This window comes from Oncorhynchus mykiss, chromosome 10 (assembly GCF_013265735.2).
Source record: "Oncorhynchus mykiss isolate Arlee chromosome 10, USDA_OmykA_1.1, whole genome shotgun sequence".
Taxonomy (NCBI): Eukaryota; Metazoa; Chordata; class Actinopteri; order Salmoniformes; family Salmonidae; genus Oncorhynchus; species Oncorhynchus mykiss.
In genome coordinates, this window is record NC_048574.1 from 45,844,002 (window position 1) to 45,869,311 (window position 25,310).

Below are 25,310 nucleotides of genomic sequence, written 5' to 3' on the forward strand. Positions count from 1 at the left end.
CCTTTCATCACTGAGCGTGGTTTGGCTCTATGCCCCCCTGTAGGAGAGAGCGTAGAGGAGAATGCCAATGTGGTGGTGCGTCTTCTGATCCGTCGGCCAGAGTGTTTTGGCCCGGCTCTGAGAGGAGAGGGTGGGAACGGCCTGCTGGCTGCTATAGAGGAGGCCATCAAGATCTCTGAAGACCCTGCCAGGGACGGCCCCACTGTGAAGAAAGACAGGCGCTTCCCCGGCATGTAAGAGCCAAACCACTGAGGGACTGATTGAATATCTACAGTATTTACTAGTGTAGTAGATGAGAACACGTTCTCCTTTGACAAGTTTTGGGCCTGCGTGTTGATTCTTCCTTTTCACTGGTAGGTTCCCTGGTGGGGAGGAGCAGCATGAGGAGAACAAGGTTCACCTGGGGAATGCCATCATGTCCTTCTACTCAGCTCTCATTGACTTGCTGGGACGCTGCGCTCCAGAGATGCATGTGAGTACTGAGCGTTGGAAAACATTAAGAGAGAAGCCAAGGGTTATGGAATGGAGCTGGCAAGCTGCTGCGGTTCATTCGAAGACGTTGCTATTTTTTGTTTGGCCCCGCAGTTGATCCAGGCTGGGAAGGGCGAGGCTCTGAGGATCAGGGCCATTCTGAGGTCCCTGGTGCCTATGGAGGACCTTGTCGGAGTCATCAGCCTCTCTGTCCAGATACCAGACTTTGGAAAAGGTGAGTCAGAGGCAAAACCGTTCGGATTCAATGAACTCTTGTGCTGGCTCAAGGAAAGAGAATCTTAACGTCTTGATGAGGAAATGGAACTAAAGAGGGTTTAAGTTTAGTTTGATCATAATATATTCCATTTTATATCTGTAATTAGTCAGAATCGTTAAATAATGTGAATCCTAACATTATTCTCCTCTTCAACTTCCCTCTGTCTTTTTGTGATGTTTAGATAACAGCGTCATTGAACCCAAGATGTCTTCCAGTTTTGTGCCGGACCACAAGGCTCCCATGGTGCTGTTCCTTGACAGAGTGTATGGTATTGACAACCAAGACTTCCTGCTTCATGTGCTGGAGGTGGGCTTCCTGCCTGACATGAGGGCAGCTGCTTCTCTGGACACAGTGAGTCATCCTTTCTCTCTCTCACTACTCATATACACTACATAAGGCATTCACTCTGTCTGCTCTTATGCTCCTCTTTTGATTAAAGGCGTCATATGAACACTTGCTTTGTATTGAAAAGGTAGTGTGTGGTCTTTTGAATGCAGAGAATATGACCGTTTAAATGGATCTCTCCCCACTAGGCGGCTTTCTGCACCACAGAGATGGCCCTGGCCCTGAACCGCTACCTCTCTCTGGCCGTGCTGCCCCTCATCACCAAGTGTGCCTTTTTGTTCGCCGGCACTGACCACCGGGCCATCATGATCGACTCTATGCTGCACACCATCTACCGGCTGTCCCGCGGACGAGCCTTCACTAAGGCCCAGAGAGATGTCATAGAGGAGTGTCTCATGGCTTTGTGCAAGTGAGTTGGACTTATTAGCCTGGCACGGTTCACCTTCTAACTGTCGTTATCTAACAATCTGTCTATCTGCATTGCGTAAGTGGAATTTCTGTCTTTGTTTCCCCTATAAGTTAATGTTAATGTCTCCTGGACATTGGGATGTCCTCTTCTGTAAGCTATTTGCACAGTGCACTTTTAGTGAGTTGATTAACCATGCTTGATGCATTTATTTATTTATTTATTATTATTTATTCAGATTATTTACATGCGCTTATTTATTTGCCTCTATTTCTTAGGAATCTGCGGCCGTCCATGTTACAACACCTGTTGAGAAGGCTGGTATTTGATGTGCCAATTCTCAATGAATATGCCAAAATGCCACTCAAGGTATGGACATGTCTTAACCTGTCATTGGACAATCAAAACTTAATAGAAACAAAACAACTAAATGAAGATGGCCACGTCAAGATAGTCAATGAATTTATCATCCAGATGTTAGTATGCCAGATTAAGCTGATTTCATACTGTTATTTTGTTGGCTGCAGCTTTTGACCAATCACTATGAGCGTTGTTGGAAGTACTATTGCCTGCCCAACGGCTGGGGCAACTTTGGAGTGTCATCCGAGGAGGAGCTGCATCTCACCCGCAAACTCTTCTGGGGCATCTTTGAGTCCCTGGCCCACAAGGTTACACTATTACACTACTCTATCAGCTGCATGGAAACCTAGGAAATGTTTGCCTCCAATAAGAAAACGTTGATATGGTATATCGTTGTATAGACAAATATTTCGCTATGTCCTCTGGTTCTGGTTTCAGAAATTTGATGCTGAGCTGTTCAAAATTGCCATGCCGTGCATATGCGCCATTGCTGGGGCCATCCCTCCAGATTATGTAGATGCCAGCTACTCCTCCAAGACTGAGAAGAAAGCTTTGGTGGATGCAGAGGGAAACTTTGATCCCAAACCAGTGGAGACCACAAAGTAAGACCCTGGAATGGGAGAAGGCAGTAAACCAATAGGAGAATACTCTAAAACAAATTATAAACTGGGTGGTTTGAGCCCTGAATGCTGATTGGCCGAAGGCCATGGTATATCAGACCGTATACCACGGGTATGACGAAACATTTGTTTTACTGCTCTAATTGCATTGGTAACCAGTTTATAATAGCGATAAGGCTCTTCAGGGGGTTGTGATGTATGGCCTATATACCACAGCTAAGGGCTGTGTCCAGGCACTCTGTGTTGCGTCTTAAGAACAGCCCCTAGCCGTGGTATATTGGCCATATACCACACCTCCTCGGGCCTTATAGCTTAAATAGATAAGACACCGTATCAACGGACAGTGTTGATATTTTCATAAATATTACGCATTATCCTCTGCTTTTAGCTACTGTATAGTAAGTTATGACTATGGTGTACTGAAGTCTACGATGTTTTGTATTCTAGTACTATCATCCCTGAGAGATTGGATGGCTTCATCAACAGATATGCTGAGTACACACATGACAAGTGGGCGTTTGAAAAGGTCAGAAAAAAAGATCAACTTGAAGTGTCTGTGTATCAGTACAATGTGCTGTGCAACTGAAGTAATTTGCTGCATGTCTGTTCACCTGCAGATTCAGAATAATTGGACGTATGGAGAGATGTTGGATGAAAATTCGAAAACTCACCCCATGCTCCGACCGTACAAAACATTCTCCGAGAAGGTAAGAGGCACAGTTGATCATTTTCTTCCGCAATGCATAGTGATTTCTGTCAACCACCGGAAGGTCTTTATGTTGCTGCTCACTGATGCCCTCAGCCTGTAAACGATCTCTTCCCTTTATAGGACAAAGAGATCTACCGTTGGCCCATCAAAGAGTCCATGAAGGCCATGATTGCATGGGAGTGGACTCTGGATCAAACGAGGGAAGGAGATGAAGCCAAGACTGAGCAGAAGAAGGCCGCCCGGAAGATCTCTCAGACTGCGCAGGTACAGAGAAGTGGGAAGATCAAAAAAAGGATGGGGAAAAAAACGTTTTTCAGATCAGACAGAGATGATGAAAAGTCTTAATGAATGTTACGAATACAAATATGTGTATTTCAGGCAACATATGACCCCAGCCATGGCTACAGTCCCCAACCAATTGAAATCTCCCACACGGCACTGTCAAGAGAGCTGCAGGTATGATGACGCTGAAGTCTGGACTGTCCGTCCTGTTTGCTTCACGCGTTCTTTTTTTTACCCTGTGTTTTTTTTCTTCTTCTAATGTCTCATTTGCCCAGTCAATGGCAGAACAACTTGCAGAGAACTATCACAACACCTGGGGTCGAAAAAAGAAGATGGATCTGCAGTCCAAAGGTCAGAGGTCATTCTGTTTTGCGGTGTGGGGGGGTGAAAGGGAGAATATAGACTACGGAATTACCAGTCACTTTTAGCAAAGTTAATGGCAACTCTTGTGTGTTTTGACTGTGTGTAGGAGGAGGCGCCCACCCTTTGCTTGTGCCCTATGACACCCTGACAGCGAAGGAGAAGGCACGAGACAGGGAAAAGGCTCACGAGCTTCTCAAATTTCTCCAACTCAATGGATTTGCAGTCACCAGGTAAAAGGAGAAGTCATTGACGTCATCGAAGCAACTGCCTATGTATTAACAAGTCGTGCTTTTCAATGCTTTCTCTAGAGGAATGAAAGACATGGAGTCAGACATCTCATCTATCGAGAAGCGCTTTGCCTATGGTTTCCTGCAGAAGCTGTTGAAGTGGATGGAGATCGCCCAAGAGTTCATAGCTCATCTTGGTAGAGTGCACTCTGGGAGGAGGGTGGATGATAATAACCAATGAAATAGTGCTCAGTTAATGTCCGCGTTGACATTTCACTTGTTAACAACACTCCAATATCTTTTCCCTGTGTGTTTTTCCAGAGGCTGTGGTGAGCAGTGGCAGAGTGGAGAAGTCGCCTCATGAGCAGGAGATCAAATTCTTTGCCAAGGTGAGAGCAGAATCACTTTGAAACAGGCCCGTGTTCGAGGGGAGGACAGATTACATTTGATTCAGCTGTTACATGTTTCCTGCAGGGGTATAACGATATATGTGATGATGAACTGTGTTTGTCTCAGATCTTGTTGCCCCTGATCAACCAGTACTTTAAAAACCACTGTCTGTACTTCCTGTCCACACCGGCCAAAGTCCTGGGTAGTGGAGGACATTCCTCTAACAAGGAGAAAGAGATGATTGCCAGGTAACTCTCGGTCACATCGTCTTAAGGATATTGTTACGCCTCACTTTAGTTAGTCGACTTTAGACACTTTTATCTCTCTTCATCCTCTCAAGTCTCTCTTTTGAACCTGTGCTGTAATTTCTCCTTTTCTCTTACCTTTATTTTCATAATTCATTCCCTTTCTCTGCATTTCCGCCTCTTTTCTGTTGGATTTCTCTCCTGTCGTAGTATCTTCTGTAAAATGGCTGCTCTGGTGAGACACAGAGTTTCTCTCTTCGGTAAGACATCTGCATTGTCCTGATGATTTAGTTCTGTCTGGTCCAGTCAGCCGTTGTCTTTTCCCTTATGTTTTCCTCTGCACTATTTCAGGGAACGACGCTGCTGCTATTGTCAATTGTCTTCACATCCTGGCACGATCACTCGATGCAAGGTAATCGGGCACTTGTCTGAAATGTTTTCACAATCCGAATACAAAGGCATTGGATCAAGATTTTCTCATAGCCGTACTTTTCCCCTCCCTGCTCTGAATTCCTCAGGACGGTGATGAAGTCTGGGCCTGAGATTGTGAAGGCAGGGCTCCGGTCGTTCTTTGAGGGTGCAGCTGATGATATCGAGAAGATGGTGGAGAACCTCAAACTGGGCAAGGTGTCTAAAGGCAACCAGGTAAGAGCAAAGTGTCTACAAGAGAACAGGTAGGAATTGAACAATTCCAGAACTTTTGCCTTTTGGTCTGAAATGTCTTGTCCTACTGTATGGTCCGTCTACAGCAGGTGAAAGGCGTGTCCCAGAACATCAACTACACCACCATTGCTCTGCTCCCAGTCCTCACCTCCCTGTTCGACCACATCTCTCAGCACCAGTTTGGAGATGATGTTATGTGTGAGTCATATGCCATCACAGCATTCATGACATAGCATTCATGTGATGACACAACATTCCAGTTTACTTACTCTCAAAACTTTGAAAAGGTGTCTTGTTGATAAAAAATAAATAAATAAAAATAAAATAAAAAAAACATTTTTGTTTTTTTGTGTGTGTTCGTGGTGGTCAGTGGATGATCTCCAGATGTCGTGTTACCGCATCATGTGCGCCATCTACTCCCTGGGCAGTGTCAAGAACCCTCATGTGGAGAGGTGAGTCTGGATCAGGCTCTGTTTCTCTGTGTTAACAGTACAGCAATACAAACCTGATCATCTGTGAGTTTGACTGGCCATGACATCCCTCCTCCAGGCAGAGGCCAGCCCTGGGGGAGTGTCTGGCCCATCTGGCGGCTGCTATGCCTGTGGCCTACCTCGAGCCCCATCTCAATGAGTACAATGCCTTCTCGGTTTACACCACCAAGAGCCCCAGAGAAAGAGCCAGTGAGTGTCCATCTGCTCCTGTGACGTGTTCTCTGTCCAACCCCTGACTTTTTAGTTCCTCAACACTCTCTCCTCTAACCTCTCTCTCTGTCTCTCTCGCTCTGTCTCTGTCCATGTCCATAGTCTTGGGTCTGCCCAACGAGGTCCAGGAGTTATGCCAGGACATACCAGAGCTAGACGTTCTGCTTAAAGAGATCGGGGACTTGGCAGAGTCAGGTGCCCGTTACACTGAGATGCCCCATGTGATCGAGATCACTCTGCCCATGCTGTGTAACTACCTGCCCCGCTGGTGGGAGAGAGGATTAGAGAACTTCCCTGAGCTGGAGGGCCAGATCTGCACCGACGTCACCTCTGACCAGCTCAACCAGCTGCTGGGCAGCATCATGAAGATCGTGGTCAACAACCTGGGCATTGATGAGGCCTCCTGGATGAAGAGGCTGGCTGGTGAGGTTGCCACAATGCTGTGTGTGTACTATGCCTGTCTGTGTGTGTTTTCTTGCCATCTCACCATGGCCACTCCTCTTCTATCCCTAGTCTTCTCCCAGCCTATTGTGAGCAGGGCCAGGCCAGAGATGCTCAAGTCCCATTTCATCCCCACCATGGAGAAGCTGAAGAAGAGGACAGGGAAGGTGGTGGCCGAGGAGGACCACTTGCGTATGGAGGGGAAGGCCGAGGGGGACGAGGAGGAGGGCACCATCAGGGATGAGTTTGCTGTGCTCTGCAGGGACCTGTACGCCCTCTACCCTCTCCTCATCCGCTATGTGGACAATAACAGGTACAGCACACAGGCAAACCAGTGGCCAGTCATGTTTTTTTCTTTAGAAATGTACACCCTTTCATGTCCAGTATTCTACTGTATGCTAACATTCCATGTCAGAAGCCATTTGTAATGCCGTGTGTGTAGGTGTCAGGGAAGTCAGGCGCAGGAGAACCGAACTTGGTATAAATGGAGTAGTTTAATAACGTTTAACAAAACTCCAAAGCCAAAGTACAATTATAAATAAAAGTGGGTACAAGAACCCGTTGCGCACCAATCCAAAATACACAAGCATAAAAAACAAACCATCTCTGACAAGGACATGAGGGGAAACAGAGGGTTAAATACACAACATGTAATTAATGGGGTTGGAACCAGGTGTGTAGGAAGACAAGACAAAACCAATGGAGAATGAAAAATGGATCAATGATGGCTAGAAGACCGGTAACGTCGACCGCCGAGCACCGCCTGAACAAGGAGAGGCATCGACTTCGGCAGAAGTCGTGACACCATTCCCCCTGCCAGTTGTCTTTGCCTACATGTGTGTTGTGGTGTTGGCGGTCTCTTGGTCACTAAAACCTTAAAGAGATGTCCTCCATTTGCAGGGCGAGGTGGTTGACATGCCCTGACCCAGATGCAGAGGAGCTCTTCAGAATGGTTGGAGAGGTCTTCATCTTCTGGTCCAAATCTCATGTGAGTAAATGGTTGAAAGGTGACCACTTTCTCTGTCATATCACCAGCAGCATACCACCCTGCATCCCACTGCCAGTTTGCCTCTGAAGCTAAGCAGGGTTGGTCCTGATCGGTTCCTCGATGGGGGACCAGATGCTGCTGGAAGTGGTGTTGGAGGGCCAGTATGGGGCACACTTCTCTCTGGTCTTAAAATGATCGAATCCCAATGCCCCAGGGCAGTGAAGGGGACATTGCCCTGTGTAGGGTGCCATCTTTCGGATGGGACGTTAAACGGGTGTCCTGACTCTCTGCGGTCATTCAAAACTCCCATGGCACTTTTCGTATCAGTAGGGGCGTTTACCCCGGGGTCCTGATTAAATTCCCGAACTGGCCCCATTTCCATCATGGCCACCTAAACATTCCTAATTGGCATATATCACTCCTTACCGCTCCACCATGCTAGCTGATGTGTGGTGAGCGTTCTGGCACAAAATGGTTGCCATGCGTCACCCAGGTGAGTGCCACACATTGGTGGTGGATGAGGTGAGTTTCCCCCTAACTGTGTAAAGCTCTTTGAGTACCTCAGTTGGTGCTATATAAACCCAATCTACTATTATTGTTATTGTTATTCCTTTTCTTTCTCTTTCTTGTGTCTCTGTAGAACTTCAAGCGAGAGGAGCAGAACTTTGTGGTGATGAATGAGATTAATAACATGTCTTTCCTCACTGCTGACAGCAAGAGCAAGATGAGCAAGGTGAGACCATCTGGGGTTAAAGAGCCGTTCAGTTACCTTCAGCGTTGAAATGTTGTGACACGTTAGACTGATGCCAGCGGATTTGGGGGAGACTATGGATTTCTGAAACGTCGATCGTAAATGAGGTCATAAATGAGGTCATGGAGCCGCCGTTTCATTTCACGTCCTGCATCATTTGCTTTCAAATGTTTCAACAGCAACACCAAACAAAAAAACATGTCTGACGTACTTAATTGTCAATTCCTTTTTTGATCTTCTCCTAGCCTATTGGAGCAAACCGTGTTGTGTTTAATTTACCTATACAAATCGGGTGTATATTTTTCAAAACTGTGTACTTAATATCTGCATAGCACAATGCTGTATCATCACTGACAATAACCACACAGAAAAGGCTCTTCTTTCAAGTCTTTTCCCTACGACATCTTCAGCAGGTATTGTATATTAGAAACCTTTAAAAAAATGTTTGTTTTTTTTGCTAGATCATTTTGGCAACTTTTCAGCCATGTTTTTCATGCCGGCCTTGGCCTCTCTCTCTCTCTCTCCGTTTGAGGACTAAGAGAAGCATACGATCCTAATCTATAAGATTAGTCCGTGTATATGCCAGTAGAGAGGTCGAGTATTGTAGCGATAGCAGGTGTGTTAAGTGTTCTCTCTTTGACCCTTGTCCTCTTTTTCTGTGTTGATGCTGGGTTTCCAGGGCAGCGACTCAGAGGTTAGACTTTTGTTTCTGCACGACCGCTGTGCTGACCGCATGGCACCTCACTTTTGAGGGGCTTTTCATCAACCCCTCCGACACACTGGCACACCGGGATACCACAACCACACTTCTAGCGTGTTCCAATACAACACCCACACACAGCTAGCGGCCAAATACTTTGTATATAGAGACAGGTGTGCATGTCCACTTGGTAACTAGCTACGTGTTTCGCACTCTACCGCAACACCAATGGGACGAAACTGGGTCCAGCATTTCACATGTTTATATCTGCACGATGACACACAGAAATAGAAAACAGTTGGTCTGAATTGACTTACATGCGTCACTGATATGCTTTAGATCCAGTTACACTGTCGACAACACTGGGGACTGGCTTGTGTTCACATATCTAGACGGTGACATACACTCAGCTAAACGTCCAGCTCTTAATCTCTCATAAAACGTTTACTTTTCATCTGCATAGAATTACATTCATAAACACACTTGTGTGACCGAGTGTGTGACAGGCACAGTAGAAAAGGCCAGAGAAAAGCAGCATACTGATACAACATTATTGGACGAAGGGCCGGGCCATCGTGGGCCACCCTCAGTCCTGCCAGTGTGTGACGGGGGGAGTCTGGAGGAGCTTGATGAAAGTACTCTGCCTTAGAGTCGGGCTCATGGCACTAGGCTCCGCACTAGGCCTGCCCAAAGCAGCAGTGGGAGCAGAGTGCCATCATCCTGCCAATGAGTTTGCACTTAGTTGATTGTAGTTGGGTTGGAGTCATCCTGTCATGTCTTTACTTTTCTGTTGAAGGTTGGTTGGTCTATAGCGTTTGTGATCAAGCTCACTCCGCAAGGGGATGTTAGCCCCCCTCTCTGCGCTCAGCACTCACTCCCTTTAACTGTGTCAGACCATGGCTTAGCTTCTTCATATCCCCCAGTCAGTCTCCACCCACCCACCTGTCCCACTTTAACCCTGACCTGACACTATATTTAACAGGACTGAAGCAGGTCTCTGGGACAAGCTCTATACTACCCTATGTAGAATATGCCTGATGTGACTTTACCTCACCTCATTCTATTTTAATCAAACCTGTCTTCTAAAATCTCCCCTAAAACCATCGCACCCACCTTCCTCTAAACAAGCCTTATTCGTAACACACTCCTTGCATTGAAGGACTGGTTTGGAGAAGCGGTTGAATCTGCCTGGACTTATCAGTGGCTTTGAAACACTCCTACCACTCACACACACACTCCCAGGGAAACGTAACGGGGAAAAGCTAGATGCACTTTTTTCGGCATGTAGGGCGTACTCTGAGCTGCATCTACATAGAGCAGTTAACTGTAACACATTGTTCTCACTTTTCACCACTGCAGAGTCCCTTAGTCCTTCAGTGCATTTATCTACGACACGTTCTCTGTTCGTACGAACTTTGCCATAGAAGTAGCAGTTAGAATACTAATTTAATAGGATCTCTATGGGCTTTGCATCCTCTCCTGTTCTGTGGGGCGGCCATTACTATGGGCTCCTCTGTTATCTTCACTCCTTTGGCCATCCTCAGCCTGCTGTATGACACACACATACAAGCTTGCTGGGGACGTCATAGAGGGCAGACAACAGACAATGTTCCCTCACAGAAACAGCACAGGAGTGCGGGAGTAGAGCACAGGGGCGACGGAACGTATCCCATTTGGGACATTTGGTTTGCTTGTGTGATTTGCTAGTTGGTAGCTAACACCTTCAGTCTGATTCTAGTTCCCATCAACATGGTGCTACTAACAGCACATTGTTTTGTGTGTTTTCAACAGGAGCGTCTGTTACTCTCCGACACCATATAACATATTCATTCTTCACCTAGTTCTGCTGGTGCCAAACTCACCTGAGAAACATACCGTAGAAGGTTGTTTTCCACCAGTGTTTCCATCGAATGCTGGATGGTTTTTCATGTGGACGTAATGTGTGTGTTGTAAGCATGTTTTTATATGTGCAGTTTGACTGATTTCCTGTCCTACAGATTAGAATGATTCCTTTCAGTTGTCGTCCCCCAACCCCATCACCTTCCCCCCCCCACCCCAGCCCCCAACCCCCCCAGTCCTTCTCAATACACTATTACATTCTCACATTCCCCTCCCCTTACCAGCCAGGAGTTCAGAGATTCAGATCATTATGGTGCTGAGATGTAGCCCTCATTCCGGGTATCCGTAGGTTTCTCATTCAGTACATTGCTTGTCCACATGCCGCAAACACTGAAGGATATGGTAATGTAAAGGAAGTGACCTAGACTGAAGGGTTCAGAGAGGAGTCCATGGCTCTTGATATTACAGGGTGTTAATTATTGGTATTGTGATAGCTACTGTCCGGGTGAACAGGTAGGGGGACACTGTCTAACTCAACAGGTCATTCAAATGAGAAGAAATGGTCACATGTCCACTGGAATACAAGTAGCAAGTTGGGAATAATGCGTGTTGTGACATTGAATCAGTGCTGTCATGGCTTCAATGCTAAGCAGTGTTACTTGATACGTGGTACAGTGCCCCTGCATAGTGGTTGTGGCGCCAACCGTATGTATGAGGAAGACATGCGTAACGCCTTGGTCCCTCCTTATGTTCTCCAGGCTGGTGGCTCAGACGTGGAGCGTACCAAGAAGAAGAGACGGGGAGACCGTTACTCGGTGCAGACGTCACTTATTGTGGCTGCCCTGAAAAAGATGCTCCCCATCGGCCTCAACATGTGCTCCCCTGCTGATCATGAGCTTATCAACCTGGCCAAGATCCGATACTCGTTGGTAGTGTGCCCTCCCTCGGCTGTCTTGAATAACTCTGCCATAGTAACCATGTAGACTAGTCTTATGTGACGGACCATAGGGCTGTATATCTAGACAAAGAAATTGTTCCCAAAATAAATATCAAAACATTTTCTTCCAGAGGGACACTGATGAGGAAGTAAGGGAGTTCTTGCAAAACAACCTGCATCTTCAAGGCAAGGTAAGATGGAGTGGGTAGGTACAGGAAAGTGATACATGTTGTTCCCCCAGCTGCAGTGTGTGTTCCCCCAGCTGCAGTGTGTGTGTGTGTTGTGTCCAGGTAGAGAACCCGTCCATGCGCTGGCAGATGTCCCTGTATAAGGAGATGGCAGGGAAGGCTGAGGATGCTGACGCTCCAGAGAAGGTGGTGAAGAGGGTGCAGGAGGTGTCAGCTGTGCTCTATCACATTGAGGTGGTGAGTAGAGTAATACACCCATGTTCAAACCTACAGCGTCAATATAATCCTACAGCGTCAATATAATCCCACAGCGTCAATATAATCCTACAGCGTCAATATAATCCTACAGCGTCAATATAATCCTACAGCGTCAATATAATCCCACAGCGTCAATATAATCCCACAGCGTCAATATAATCCCACAGCGTCAATATAATCCCACAGCGTCAATATAATCCCACAGCGTCAATATATTCCCACAGCGTCAATATATTCCCACAGCGTCAATATAATCCCACAGCATCAATATAATCCCACAGCATCAATATAATCCTACACCGTCAATATAATCCTACAGCATCAATATAATCCTACAGCGTCCCTATAATCCTACTTGACACACATGGCATGATGTCAGTGGTGCCGTTTCTCTCAGTTCTTTCTTCTCTCACTTAGACGGAGCACCCCTTCAAATCCAAGAAGATGGTGTGGCACAAACTGCTGTCCAAGCAGAGACGCAAGGCTGTGGTAGCTTGCTTTAGGATGACGCCACTCTACAACCTACCCAGGTCAGAGAGACTACTACAGCCTTGTATTCAAACACATATACACACATATACACAATGTACAAAACATTAAGAACGTATTAAGAACACATATGAACATTAAGAGCCTATATGTTGAGAGAATGCCAAGTGTGTGCAATGCCAAGTGTGTGCAAAGGCAAAGGGTGTCTACTTTGAAGAATCTAAAATCTAAAATATATTTTGATTTGTTTTAACACTTTTTTGGTTACTACATGATTCTATGTGTTATTTCATAGTTTTGATGTCTTCACTATTGTTCTACAATGTAGAAAATATTGTGTGTGTGTGTATTTACAGTTGAAGCTGGAGACTCATATCTCCCTCACTAACTTTAAGCACCAGCTGTCAGAGCAGCTCACAGATCACTGCTGTACACAGCCCATCTATAAATATCCCATCCAACTACCTCATCCCCATACTGTTTTTTTTCTCCTTTGCACCCAAGTATCTCTACTTGCACATCCATCTTCTGCACATCTATCACTCCAGTGTTTAATTGCTGAATTGTAATTATTTTGCCACTATGGCCTATTTATTGCCTTACCTCCCTTATCTTACTTCATTTGCACACACTGTATATATATACTTTTTTTCATATTGTGTTATTGACTGTATGTTTGTTTATTCCATGTGTAACTCTGTTGTTGTTTGTGCCGCACTGCTTTACTTCATCTTGGCCAGGTCGCATTTATAAATGAGAACTTGGCAGTTTTAACGACTCCAACCTATATGTATGTAAACTTTATACACAGTTGAAGTCGGAAGTTTACATACACTTGTTGGAGTCATTAAAACTTGTTTTTCAACCACTCCGCAAATTTCTTGTTAATAAACTATATTTTTGGCAAGTCGGTTAGGACATCTACTTTGTGCATGACACAAGTCATTTTTCCAACAATTGTTTACAGACAGATTATTTCACTTATAATTCACTGTATCACAATTTCCAAGCCTTTAAACAGCTTGGAAAATTCCAGAAAATTATGTCATGGCTTTAGAAGCTTCTGATAGGCAAATTGACATAATTTGAGTCAATTGGAGGTGTACCTGTGGATGTATTTCAAGACTTATCTTCAAACTCAGTGCCTCTTTGCTAGACATAATTGGAAAATCAAAAGAAATCAGCCAAAACCTCAGAAAAAAAGTATTTTTCATCCTTGCGAGCAATTTCCAAACTCCTGAAGGTACCTCCTTCATCTGTACAAACAATAGTACGCAAGTATAAACACCATGGGACCACGCAGCCGCCATACCGCTCAGGAAGAAGACGCATTCTGTCTCCTAGAGATGAACGTACTTTGGTGCGAAAAGTGCAAATCAATCCCAGAACAACAGCAAAGGACCTTGTGAAGATGCTGGAGGAAACAGGTACAAAAGCATCTATATCCACAGTAAAACGAGTCCTATATCGACATAACCTGAAAGGCCGCTCAGCAAGGAAGAAGCCACTGCTCCAAAACCGCCATAAAAAAGCCAGACTACGGTTTGCAACTTCACATGGGGACAAAGATCATTATTTTTGGAGAAATGTCCTCCCGTCTGATGAAACAAAAATAGAACTGTTTGGCCATAATGACCATTGTTATGTTTGGAGGAAAAAGGGGGAGGCTTGCAAGCCAAAGAACACCATCCCAACCGTGAAGCACGGGGGTGGCAGCATCATGTTGTGGGGGTGCTTTGCTGCAGGAGGGACTGGTGCACTTCACAAAATAGATGACGTCACGAGGAAGGAAAATTATGTGGATATATTGAAGCAACATCTCAAGGCATCAGTCAGGAAGTTACAAATGGGTCACAAATGGGTCTTCCAACTGGATAATGACCCCAAGCATACTTCCAAACTTGTGGTAAAATTAAGGACAACAAAGTCAAGGTAGTGGCCATCACAAATCCCTGACCTCAATCCTATAGAAAATTTGTGGGCAGAACTGAAAAAGTGTGTGCGAGCAAGGAGGCCCTACAAACCTGACTCAGTTACACCAGCTCTGTCAGGAGGGATGGGCCAAAATTCACCCAAGTTATTGTGGGAAGCTTGTGGAAGGCTACCCAACACATTTGACCCAAGTTCAACAATTTAAAGGCAATGCTACCAAATACTAATTGAGTTTATGTCAACTTCTGACCCACTGAGAATGTGATGAAAGAAATAAAAGGTGAAATTGATCATTCTCTCTACTATTATTCTGACATTTCACATTCTTAAAATAAAGTGGTGATCCTAACTGACCTAAGACAGGGAATTTTTACTTTGATTAAATGTCAGGGATTGTGAAAAACTGAGTTTAAATGTATTTGGCTAAGGTGTATGTAAACTTCCGACTTCAACTATATATATATATATATATATATATATATATATATATGTGTGTGTATGTGTGTGTATACACACGCATCTTTTTAAAATATATTTTCCACTACCATCCCCCTCCCCTAATTGGAGTAAACTAATGAACAACAACACTTAGGCTTCTACTTCTAGCTTATACATATATACATTTTACGTACACAATCTATTTTACAATAGTTATATTTAGTTTGTTTTAGTCCGCACCCTTCAGCTCCGTTCAACTCCTCCCATCTATCTCTTAACACCATCCATATTGGATTTCTATTTTTCGTATATTTTTCAACTGCGCTGTGATGCTTCACAAAAGTTGTGAACCTTTCTATTTTCATAGTTTCTATAGATTGTAAGTTAAAGAAAATGTTTTGCTGAAAGTATTATTGATTGATTGACGATGACTTTTCAAATCACCCAGTAGTGCTATCTGCAGATTTAGCTCCAGGTAAATGTTGCAATTCTTCAGCCATTCCTGGACCTGTGACCCAAAACTAGCTACATATGGACAGTCCCAAAATAAATGACCTAATGACTCTGTTTCTTCGCAGAAAAATCTGCAGAGCTGGGAAGCTTGTATCCCCCATATATGTGGACATATATATATATTCTATTCAACATTCTATTGGTTGCAAGATTTTTGTATAATAATTTAAATTGAAAAAGTTTTGAATCCGGTGTCGTTTTCCGTATCATTTCATAAACCACGTTCCATGGAATCGATACATCGAAATCTCTTCCCAACTATTTTGCAATCTATAGGGTACAGCTGTTTTATTTTTTGGTCCTTAAATGAAACTGGTACATATTTTAATTCATCACAATTTTCCTTAACACATTTTGGTCTTTATTGCAGGGCCGACAGACCAGTTCCTTACTTTTTCCACTTTCCTCTTCCATTTTTGCGGTAATGCTGCAATTAGTTGGTTGCAATTTTGGGTAAAGCAAACATTTCCATATATTTTTGTTAGCTGCATGTGTGACAAAACTCCACCAGTTCTATTTATGATATAATTTACAAAGTTTATACTTTTTTATAAAAAAAGAATGGTTCTGTTATATTTGAGTAACCACAATATTTGTTGTATTATTTGTTCAGTCTTTTCTGGTTGATTAAACTGAAATTGCAACCAACTTTCTATGGCTTGTTTTAAAAATAACAATATTTTTTATCGTTTTCAAATAAACGAAAGTGAGAGGTTGTAATCTGAATAAAGGGAAAAAGGCCATTCTTGAACATGGGGGAGACATTCTTACTAATTTGCTAGAGAACCCGTTTGGATTGAATTATAACTTTTTTATGATTGATGCCTTTAATGCTTTAATATTTAATCATTTCTGCCCTCTGAATTCATATTCATTATATAAATAGGCCCTTTTAATTTTGTCTTGCTTGCCATTCCAAATCAAATTTGATATTTTTTTGCTCGTGTAAGTACAAAAAGGGTCGCTAGGTGTAGGCAAGACCATAAGCAAATGGGTGAACTGTGATATGACTACGGAGTTATTGAGATTTTTTCCCCCCACAAATAGACAGGTATTTTCCTTTCCGTGGTAGCAAGATCTTATCTATTTTTGCTAACTTTTGATTAACATTTAATGGCGTAAGATAATTTCTTTCTTTCGGGATATGTATATCGAGAATGTCCACATCCCCGTCAGACCATTTTATTGGTAAACTACACGGTAATGTAAAAGTTGTATTTTTTTGTGATCCAATATGTAATATTTATCATAATTTGGTTTTAATCCAGAGAGGTTAGAAAAAGTACCTAGATCCTCTATGAGGCTGTGGAGGTATCCAAATGGTGGATTTAAAGAGAACATGAATCATCAGCTTACAATAACACCTTTTGTTTTTAAGCCCTGGATTTCTAACCCCTTAATATTATTGTTGGATCTGATTTTAACAGCTAAAATTTCGATGGCAATAATAAATAGATATGCCGATAGTGGACAACCTTGTTTTACTCCTCTTGACAGTTTAAAACTTTCTGAGAAGTAGACATTATTTTACTATTTTACACCTGGGTTACTATACATAACTTTAACCCATTTTATAAGAGATTCTCCAAAATTGAAATATTCCAGGCATTTATCAAAAGCCTTTTCAAAGTCAGCTATGAATACCAGGCCTTGTTTCCCAGATGTTTCATAGTGTTCTATTGTTTCCAGTGCTTGTCTTATATTATCTCCAATGTATCGTCCATGTAAAAAACCTGTCTGATTAGGATTAATAATATCCAACAATACCTTTTTAATTCTATGCGCTAAGCATTTTACTATCATTTTTGCATCACAACACTGTAGTGTAAGAGGCCTCCAATTTTTTTAATGGACTATATCTTTTAATGTACCACTTGGATCCTGTTTCAGTAATAATGAAAGCAGACCGTCCGATACTATAACGGTCCTCTGAGTATATCAAAAAAGGTTTGGTATACCTCTGCCTAGAAGGCCAGCATCCTGGAGTCGCCTCTTGACTGTTGACGTTGAGACTAGTGTTTTTTGGATACTATTTAATGAACCTGCCAATTGGGGACTTGTGAGGAGTCTGTTTCTCAAACTAGATACTCAAATGTACATGTCTTCTTGATCAGTTGTGCACCGGGGCCTCCCATTCCTCTTTCTATTCTGGTTAGATCCAGTTTGCTCTGTTCTGTGAAGGGAGTAGTACACAGCATTGTACAATATCTTCAGTTTCTTGGTAATTTCTCACATGGAATAGCCTTCATTTCTCAGAACAAGAATAGACTGACGAGTTTCAGAAGAAAGTACTTTGTTTATGGCCATTTTGAGCCTGTAATCGAACCCACAAATGCTGATGCTCCAGATCCTCAACTAGTCTAAAGAAGGCCAGTTTTATTGCTTCTTTAATTAGAACAACAGTTTTCAGCTGTGCTAACATAATTGCAAAATGGTTTTCTAATGATCAATTAGCCTTTTTAAAATGATAAACTTGGATTAGCTAACACAACATGACATTGGAACACATGAGTGATGGTTGCTGATTATGGGCCTCTGTACGCTTATGTAGATATTCCATTACAAATGAGATGTTTCTAGCTACAATAGTCATTTACCATGTCTACACTGTATTTCTGATCAATTTGATGTTATTTTATTGTATGGTCACTTGATCTTTCTTGAATAAGTTCCTCCATTTCTTTTTGTTTTCCCTCTAACTTATTCTGAGCCTCTATGGTACCATTGCTTTTATTGCTGTTTATCTGTACTGTTAGTCCTTCCATTTTCCTATGGACTCTTTCGACCTAAATTGCTTTTGCTTTAGAGATGGGCACTGAATTGCATGGCCTCCAAATGTAAATGCTAAAAGTGTCCCATACAATAAGGGGATCTGCTGTACCGCATTCTGTCCATTATCAACACTTTTTAAACTTTTGGTGCCACTGTATATTTAATAACACCCAGCTACAAGTAAAATACAGATACTAACATTTTTTTTCTGTCTGACTCACAGGCATAGAGCTTCCAATATGTTCTTGGAAGGGTACAAACGCAACTGGATCCATACTGAGGGCTACTCCTTTGAGGACCGAATGATAGACGACTTGTCTGTAAGCTCTGCCGCCGCATGCTTGACTCACCTTTTGAGGATTTCAGGATCTGAGAGTTTCCTCCTATAGTTTTACTCCCACATTTCTTTCTCTAACACAGAAAGCCATGGAGCAGGAAGGAGAGGAGGAGGAAGAGACGGAGACCAAGCCAGACCCCCTTCACCAGCTCATTTTGCATTTCAGCCGTACTGCTCTCACAGAAAAGAGGTGGGACTCCTTTTCTCCCTCGAGTATTTTAGTTGAGCAGCTTTTGGATTGAATTCAACACATCTCCACCTTTGATATGTTGCCTAAACCTCTGGTCCTTCTGTTTGTTACAGTAAACTTGATACAGATTACCTATATATGGCGTACGCGGATATTATGGCAAAGGTGAGTTATCTTTCTGTTTGAATGACATTTTAGGAGGTTATGGTTATTTGTATGTTAATGTGTTGTTGTTTTGTTTACAGTATGTCATGTTTTTTTTTCTTTTTTTTTCTTTGCGTTGTAGAGCTGCCACATTGGTGAGGAGGACGAAGGGGGAGAGGAGGTGGAGGAAGGGGCTGAGGATGAGATGTCCTTTGAGGTGCGACAGACAGAACTGGTATGGGGCGACCAGGGACAGGGGACCGGGGAGACACTGGAGCGGTAGCTCTCGACGCATCGAGTGACCACATCATTCACTGCACATCAGCCCCCATGCATATGTCTTTCTTCTGTCTCTCCTGTCTGTTTCATCTCTCTTTCTACTGTATGTGTGTTGCTTCATCAAAAATGTTCTGTCCCTCTTTCTCCTTATGTGTGTTTTGCGTCAACCCAAATGTTTCTGGATTGTACCTTGCCATTGTGGTTAACATCGTGGTTAACATTCTGGAGATGTTGCATGACAAAGTGATCCGGAAAAAAAAACACATTCTGTAGACCAGGCATCATCAACTAGATTCTGCCGCAGGGGAAAAAATGATTGAGTGGATGGTTGGGGGGGTTGGAACATAATTACAAATCATTTGTAGACTGCAAATTGATTGAAAGAAGCCCCAACAGATATAATATTGGACTAAAGCAATCATTTCAAACTTTGCTTACATTTGTATATGATCACGTGTCTCTATTATGCGTGGGAATACTTGGGAACAGATTTCCAAAATGAAAATCACTTGGAGCTGATTTCCTGGTGTTTTTACCCAATTGTATGTCCATCAAAAAAAAAAATATATATATATATTATAAAAAAATAATGTTTGCTCAGAAACCACCTGCGGGCCAACTACGGCCGCCAGTTCAGCAACCCTACTGTAGACCATACAAAAATCATGTGGACCCTCCTAAAGCATCGACCTACCTGCTAAGCACAAAGTTCCACTGATGTATATTCCTTCATTTTGGCAGGCAGAATGTGTTTACATGGGTCAAATTAATGTTGTCAAGATATAATGCCTCCTCCATTTTTTTCGCCAGTATATACACTCAGTGGCCAGTTTGTTAGGTACACCACCCCGTTTCACGAAAACGATTCGCTCCTACAGACAGTGAGTAACGTGGCTTGCTATATTAAGCAGGCAGACAGGCATCAAGGCATTCAGTTAGTGTTCGATTGAACGTTAGAAGGGGCAAAACGAGTGACCGAAGTGACTTTGAGCGTGGTATGATCGTCGGTGCCAGGCGCGCCGGTTCCAGTATCTCAGAAACGACCGGCCTCCTGGGCTTTTCACGCACGGCATTTTCTAGAGTTTTCCAGAGAATGGTAAGAAAAACAAAAAACATCCAGTCATCGCCAGTCCTGTGGGGGGAAAACAGCTTGTTGATGAGAGGTCGAAGGAGAATGACAAGAATTGTGCAAGCTTACATGCAGGCCACAAACAGGCAAATATAGGCGCAGTGCAACAAGTGGTTTGTAGAACGGCATCTCGGAACGCACAACTCATCGATCCTTGTCACGGATGGGCTATTGCAACAGACGACCAAACCTGCTTCTAGTCCTATCAGCTTAAAACAAGAAGAAGAGGCTCCAGTGGGCACGTGATCACCAACACAGGACAATTGAGGAGTGGAAAAAGATTGCCATCGGCATGACGCAACAGGAACTGGGATTTGTCGGACCAAGCAGAGTCAGGGTTTGACGTATGCGGCATTACCTTTATATCATATATTATATGGCCCAATCCTGCCTGGTGTCAGGGGTATAGGCTGGTGGTTTAATTGTGTGGGGAATGTTTTCCTGACGCACGTTAGGTCCCTTGATACCTATTGAGAAACGTGTCAATTCCCGAAGAATTCGGTTGGTTCTGGAGGCAAAGGGGGGTCCGACCTGGTAGTAGATGGGTGTACCTAATAAATTGTGTATATCGGTAGTGTATATCAGTATATTTTAATATTTATATATAGTAAGTGGTATGTTTGGATGAATAGGAATTCTGTAAATAGTTACCTTTTAGAGTGGAGGAGGTCATTAGCCATGTTGTTAGCTACATGTATGCTACTACACAATGTCCCAAGTCTAGCCTATCACTGTCAGCTCATACCCCTTGTGTACTGTATGGTCTTTCATGTAGATTCAGATGGGAATCTCTAACAGAACAGATCCTGTCTGTTTCTCAGATGGGAGTCTCTAACAGAACTGATCCTGTCTGTTTCTCAGATGGGAATCTCTAACCGAACAGATCCTGTCTGTTTCTCGGATGGGAATCTCTAACAGAACTGACCCTGTCTGTTTCTCACACCGTAACCAACTAATGAACCTTTGACTGACTTCTGTCCGTGGCAGTTCCATGTTCTCTTTCCGCTCTCCCACTTACTCTGGCATAACACGTTCATTTCTATTGACGGAATGTTACTAATCAATGTTGTTCCTTTCCATACTTACTTAGCGTATTGACCAATAGACTACAGTGAAAGCCAGTCTACTCTCCTAGACACATAGGCAGACACATACAGTAACAGTATGTGTACACATAGTTACAGCACTTTCACTGGTAGACAGACTGTATACTATACCTCAGGCTGGGCTTATCCCCCAAAAAACTATTGTTTCCATGGATTGGAAAACCTCTAAGTAATGCCAAGTGCACCTTCACCACACTTACTGGGTAGACCATGGTCAGGCATACGCGGGCGGTGGGTGGTGCTTTGGGTGGGTGTGGGTGGGTTAGGAGGGTGGGGGGCTGTGGGTGGGGATACTGATAAAACATGTCTGTATTTTGTTTGAATTCAATCTTGTTTTAAAGAAAATGTTGGTTACAGTATTACATCTGGTTCGTTTTTATACCTTTTTATATATGCTGAACTGCATTACAGTAAATGTGGTTCTGTGACAAAGAGATGTTTTGGGTTTTTTAAAATAGAAACGTCATCATATTCCTTTGAGCAGAACAGCTCCACTCTGAGGGCTGTGTGAAGTTCAAAATGTGATTATAAGACACCAGGGGAGAAGCTGTGGTTATTCAATATATCCTGTATGGTCCCTTTGCATTTGCTACCACTGCATTATGCAAGGCCATCGGGGCTGTTTGCTGTAGTCGAACGTTTGCTCAAGTCGGCAAACGTGAAGAACTAGTGTAACGACTCCATGACTAATTAACCGGGGAGAGAGAATGAGACAGACAGGTGATATAAAGCTAATGAAAAGTGGAAAAACGAGTCAAAAAGCACACCAAGCATGCAGGTTTGAATTCGTTTTTTTTCCACACAATGAAAGGAAAATGACAAAGAAATAGAGACTGAGAATGAGAAACCATATCAACTGTAGACAGACACAGTATGTAGCACAGGATGCTGGTGAGGGGAGGACGGCTCATAATAATGACATGGAAACTATGTGTTTGATACCGTTCCATTTATTCCATTCCAGCCATTCCATTGAGCCCGTCCTCCCCAATGAAGGTGCCACCAGCCGCCTGTGACATGTAGCATGTACAACTATAGGCCTGCACTATTAAAACATTTACGGCTGTAAGTCCGTGGAGGTTAGGGAGAACGTCTAGCCAGCTAGGAACTAGCTGTGTGAATGCAGAGTGACTGCGGGGTGGGATGCGTGACCACCAGGACACAGTCACAGCATCTGTGTCTCTTATCGCAGGAAAAAGAGATGGAGAAGCAGAGGCTCCTATACCAGCAGTCCCGTCTCCACAACCGTGGGGCGGCTGAGATGGTGCTGCAGATGATCAGCGCTTGCAAAGGTACTTCCCCGGCCTGTACAGTACATCATGCACGCTCCCTACAGGCTAGCCCTACAAGTCAACGTCTCTCAGTCACGGTGCACGTATTTGAAGGATACCTGTCATGGTCGACACATTACGAAGACTATTTATACCCGTCATCTAGAATGGTAAAGAGTACTTTTTGCTCCATCTAGGTGAGACTGGCTGCATGGTGTCCTCCACTCTTAAACTGGGCATCTCCATCCTAAACGGTGGTAACGTTGAGGTTCAACAGGTTAGTGTCACCCCAGTGGGCTCTGTCCATCTGACCTGAGGTTATAATCGTTATTGACTGGTCTCACTATCCGTTTGCAGAAAATGCTTGAATACCTGAAGGATAAGAAGGACGTCGGCTTCTTTTTGAGTGTCCAGGCTCTAATGCAGACGTGCAGGTTTTTGTCTTCACCCCTGAATTACTCAAGTATAGAATAGAACTTACATACATACTGGAAAACGGAGTCAACAGCTTACAAAGTTTGATTAAAGGTGACTATGTATGCTTAGAAAAGTGTTGGTTTTTCATGGCAGTGTCCTGGACCTGAATGCCTTTGAGAGACAGAACAAGGCAGAGGGGCTGGGTATGGTGTCGGAGGAGGGAACAAGTAAGTGTTTAAACCTCTGACCGTACAGGACGCTGGTTCTCCACCTTTGCCTTACCTTGCACCACCTTTGCACATCCATGTCCTGTCCAGGCAATCACACACACTTGTTCAGTATCAGGGCCTATGGTCACTGAGTGATAGTTCCTCCACTTCATTCCTCATCTTACGAGTGTTAACGAGTAGTAACATCCATCAACTCTGCTGTCCAATAATGATTGTATGATTCGATGTTTTGATCTAACTGTGTAATTTTGTCAGATGTCGATTTGAATTTACAGAGTGTCTGTCTAGTAGTGTATTTTGACCTGCTAATATTTTGTGTTCTTTACACTCAATGTTTATTTGTAGAATATTTTTGTAAGTCTAATGTACTTGTAAACTAATTCTACATTAGAATTGTTGACAATAGACTGTTGTTAACCTCCCCTCCCAACTCCTAAGTATTCTACTGTTGTCTGTCAACTCACTACCCCTCTCTTTCCCTACCTTGCCATCATTGCGTCCCTCCCTCCCCTCTCCCATTCCATCCTTTGCTGGTCCTCAGACATGAAGTCCGAACGGGGTAAATGATACCTCTGTCCCTCTGTTTTTCTACCTTTTTCTCTTTCTCTCCCTGTCACCTTCCCCTGTCTCTTCATCTCCTTCAGCTCTTTTGAATGATCTCGTGTTGTGGCGCCCCCACCCCTATTCAATTTCACACTCAAAGAGTTTATGAAATAACTTCTCAGTCATGTCAAGTAATGCCAATGCCGTTGTTTTCTTCAGGTAAATACATGTCTATGTATACATGGCAAACTTATTAAACTCTCAAAGAGGTCATTGCACTAGCAACAGACAGTGACTGAAAAGCATTCTTTCCCCTTGAGTGTCTAACCGCAGATCTACTGAAACTCCGAAGCTCGCCACTATTGCGACTTATAAGAATTCCTGAGCACGGAATCAGCGCAATATCTCAATCCATTGATCTCTCAAATTCACCCTTAGTGTTAACTCGCTAACCCTGGTCCCTAGCCATGATTCCCCGATAAGCCCTTTGTGTCTGCTCACATGACTTACGCTGTAATCCTCCTCCCCCCGCAATGGCATCAACCCTCGAATTTACCTTGCTCGGACAGAACACCAAACTCTGGCCCTAACCTACACTCAGGGAAGTTAGAGGAGTATAGCAGGTCTGTGCTGCATGACTCTGTGTTTCTGCATGCACTGACTAAGGAAGGGGAGTAAACTTCTCAATTGCGTTGTATGTCTGTATACCGTGATGTCCATTGTACCTATCCATGTTGATGTGACCATGTACTTTTATCTGTGGATACTGTGCAAACAGTGGGGCAAAAAAGTATTTAGTCAGCCACCAATTGTGCAAGTTCTCCAACTTAAAAAGATGAGAGGCCTGTAATTTTCATCATAGGTACACTTCAACTATGACAGACAAAATGAGATTTTTTTCCCCAGAAAATCACATTGTAGGATTTCCACACACTGTTGCTGGTATTTTGGCCCATTCCTCCATGCAGATCTCCTCTAGAGCAGTGATGTTTTGGGGCTGTTGCTGGGCAACACGGACTTTCAACTCCCTCCAAAGATTTTCTATGGGGTTGAGATCTGGAGACTGGCTAGGCCACTCCAGGACCTTGAAATGCTTCTTACGAAGCCACTCCTTCGTTGCCCGGGCGGGGTGTTTGGGATCATTGTCATGCTGAAAGACCCAGCCACGTTTCATCTTCAATGCCCTTGCTGATGGAAGGAGGTTTTCACTCAAAATCTCCCAATACAATTCATTCTTTCCTTTACACGGATCAGTCGTCCTGGTACCTTTGCAGAAATACAGACCCAAAGCATGATGTTTCCACCCCCATGCTTCACAGTAGGTATGGTGTTCTTTGGATGAAACTCAGCATTCTTTGT

General features: G+C 43.5%; 1 protein-coding gene across 7 annotated transcripts in view; it reads left to right on the top strand.

Moving 5' to 3' along the window:
- The window catches only part of LOC110533121 (ryanodine receptor 1), a 72,769-nt gene that overhangs the window by 30,828 nt on the left and 16,631 nt on the right, over nucleotides 1-25,310 (top strand). For 2 of the 7 annotated variants that reach the window (XM_036990456.1, XM_036990457.1), the window contains exons 46-86: nucleotides 44-233; nucleotides 358-472; nucleotides 586-706; nucleotides 930-1,099; nucleotides 1,282-1,502; nucleotides 1,778-1,868; nucleotides 2,027-2,167; nucleotides 2,298-2,461; nucleotides 2,927-3,005; nucleotides 3,097-3,186; nucleotides 3,309-3,452; nucleotides 3,567-3,644; nucleotides 3,746-3,821; nucleotides 3,940-4,063; nucleotides 4,142-4,257; nucleotides 4,382-4,449; nucleotides 4,577-4,698; nucleotides 4,906-4,955; nucleotides 5,047-5,107; nucleotides 5,214-5,340; nucleotides 5,445-5,556; nucleotides 5,729-5,810; nucleotides 5,908-6,038; nucleotides 6,162-6,482; nucleotides 6,573-6,813; nucleotides 7,401-7,488; nucleotides 8,129-8,221; nucleotides 8,919-8,933; nucleotides 11,537-11,707; nucleotides 11,847-11,906; nucleotides 12,006-12,140; nucleotides 12,579-12,691; nucleotides 18,529-18,625; nucleotides 18,726-18,832; nucleotides 18,946-18,997; nucleotides 19,119-19,211; nucleotides 22,683-22,782; nucleotides 22,959-23,038; nucleotides 23,119-23,195; nucleotides 23,332-23,405; nucleotides 23,950-23,967. In XM_036990456.1, the coding sequence (XP_036846351.1) occupies nucleotides 44-233; nucleotides 358-472; nucleotides 586-706; nucleotides 930-1,099; nucleotides 1,282-1,502; nucleotides 1,778-1,868; nucleotides 2,027-2,167; nucleotides 2,298-2,461; nucleotides 2,927-3,005; nucleotides 3,097-3,186; nucleotides 3,309-3,452; nucleotides 3,567-3,644; nucleotides 3,746-3,821; nucleotides 3,940-4,063; nucleotides 4,142-4,257; nucleotides 4,382-4,449; nucleotides 4,577-4,698; nucleotides 4,906-4,955; nucleotides 5,047-5,107; nucleotides 5,214-5,340; nucleotides 5,445-5,556; nucleotides 5,729-5,810; nucleotides 5,908-6,038; nucleotides 6,162-6,482; nucleotides 6,573-6,813; nucleotides 7,401-7,488; nucleotides 8,129-8,221; nucleotides 8,919-8,933; nucleotides 11,537-11,707; nucleotides 11,847-11,906; nucleotides 12,006-12,140; nucleotides 12,579-12,691; nucleotides 18,529-18,625; nucleotides 18,726-18,832; nucleotides 18,946-18,997; nucleotides 19,119-19,211; nucleotides 22,683-22,782; nucleotides 22,959-23,038; nucleotides 23,119-23,195; nucleotides 23,332-23,405; nucleotides 23,950-23,967 (4,608 nt within the window). The remainder of the gene's footprint in view (nucleotides 1-43; nucleotides 234-357; nucleotides 473-585; nucleotides 707-929; nucleotides 1,100-1,281; nucleotides 1,503-1,777; nucleotides 1,869-2,026; nucleotides 2,168-2,297; nucleotides 2,462-2,926; nucleotides 3,006-3,096; nucleotides 3,187-3,308; nucleotides 3,453-3,566; nucleotides 3,645-3,745; nucleotides 3,822-3,939; nucleotides 4,064-4,141; nucleotides 4,258-4,381; nucleotides 4,450-4,576; nucleotides 4,699-4,905; nucleotides 4,956-5,046; nucleotides 5,108-5,213; nucleotides 5,341-5,444; nucleotides 5,557-5,728; nucleotides 5,811-5,907; nucleotides 6,039-6,161; nucleotides 6,483-6,572; nucleotides 6,814-7,400; nucleotides 7,489-8,128; nucleotides 8,222-8,918; nucleotides 8,934-11,536; nucleotides 11,708-11,846; nucleotides 11,907-12,005; nucleotides 12,141-12,578; nucleotides 12,692-18,528; nucleotides 18,626-18,725; nucleotides 18,833-18,945; nucleotides 18,998-19,118; nucleotides 19,212-22,682; nucleotides 22,783-22,958; nucleotides 23,039-23,118; nucleotides 23,196-23,331; nucleotides 23,406-23,949; nucleotides 23,968-25,310) is intronic. The other 5 variants (XM_036990459.1, XM_036990460.1, XM_036990458.1 and 2 more) reach the window with 4 other exon arrangements.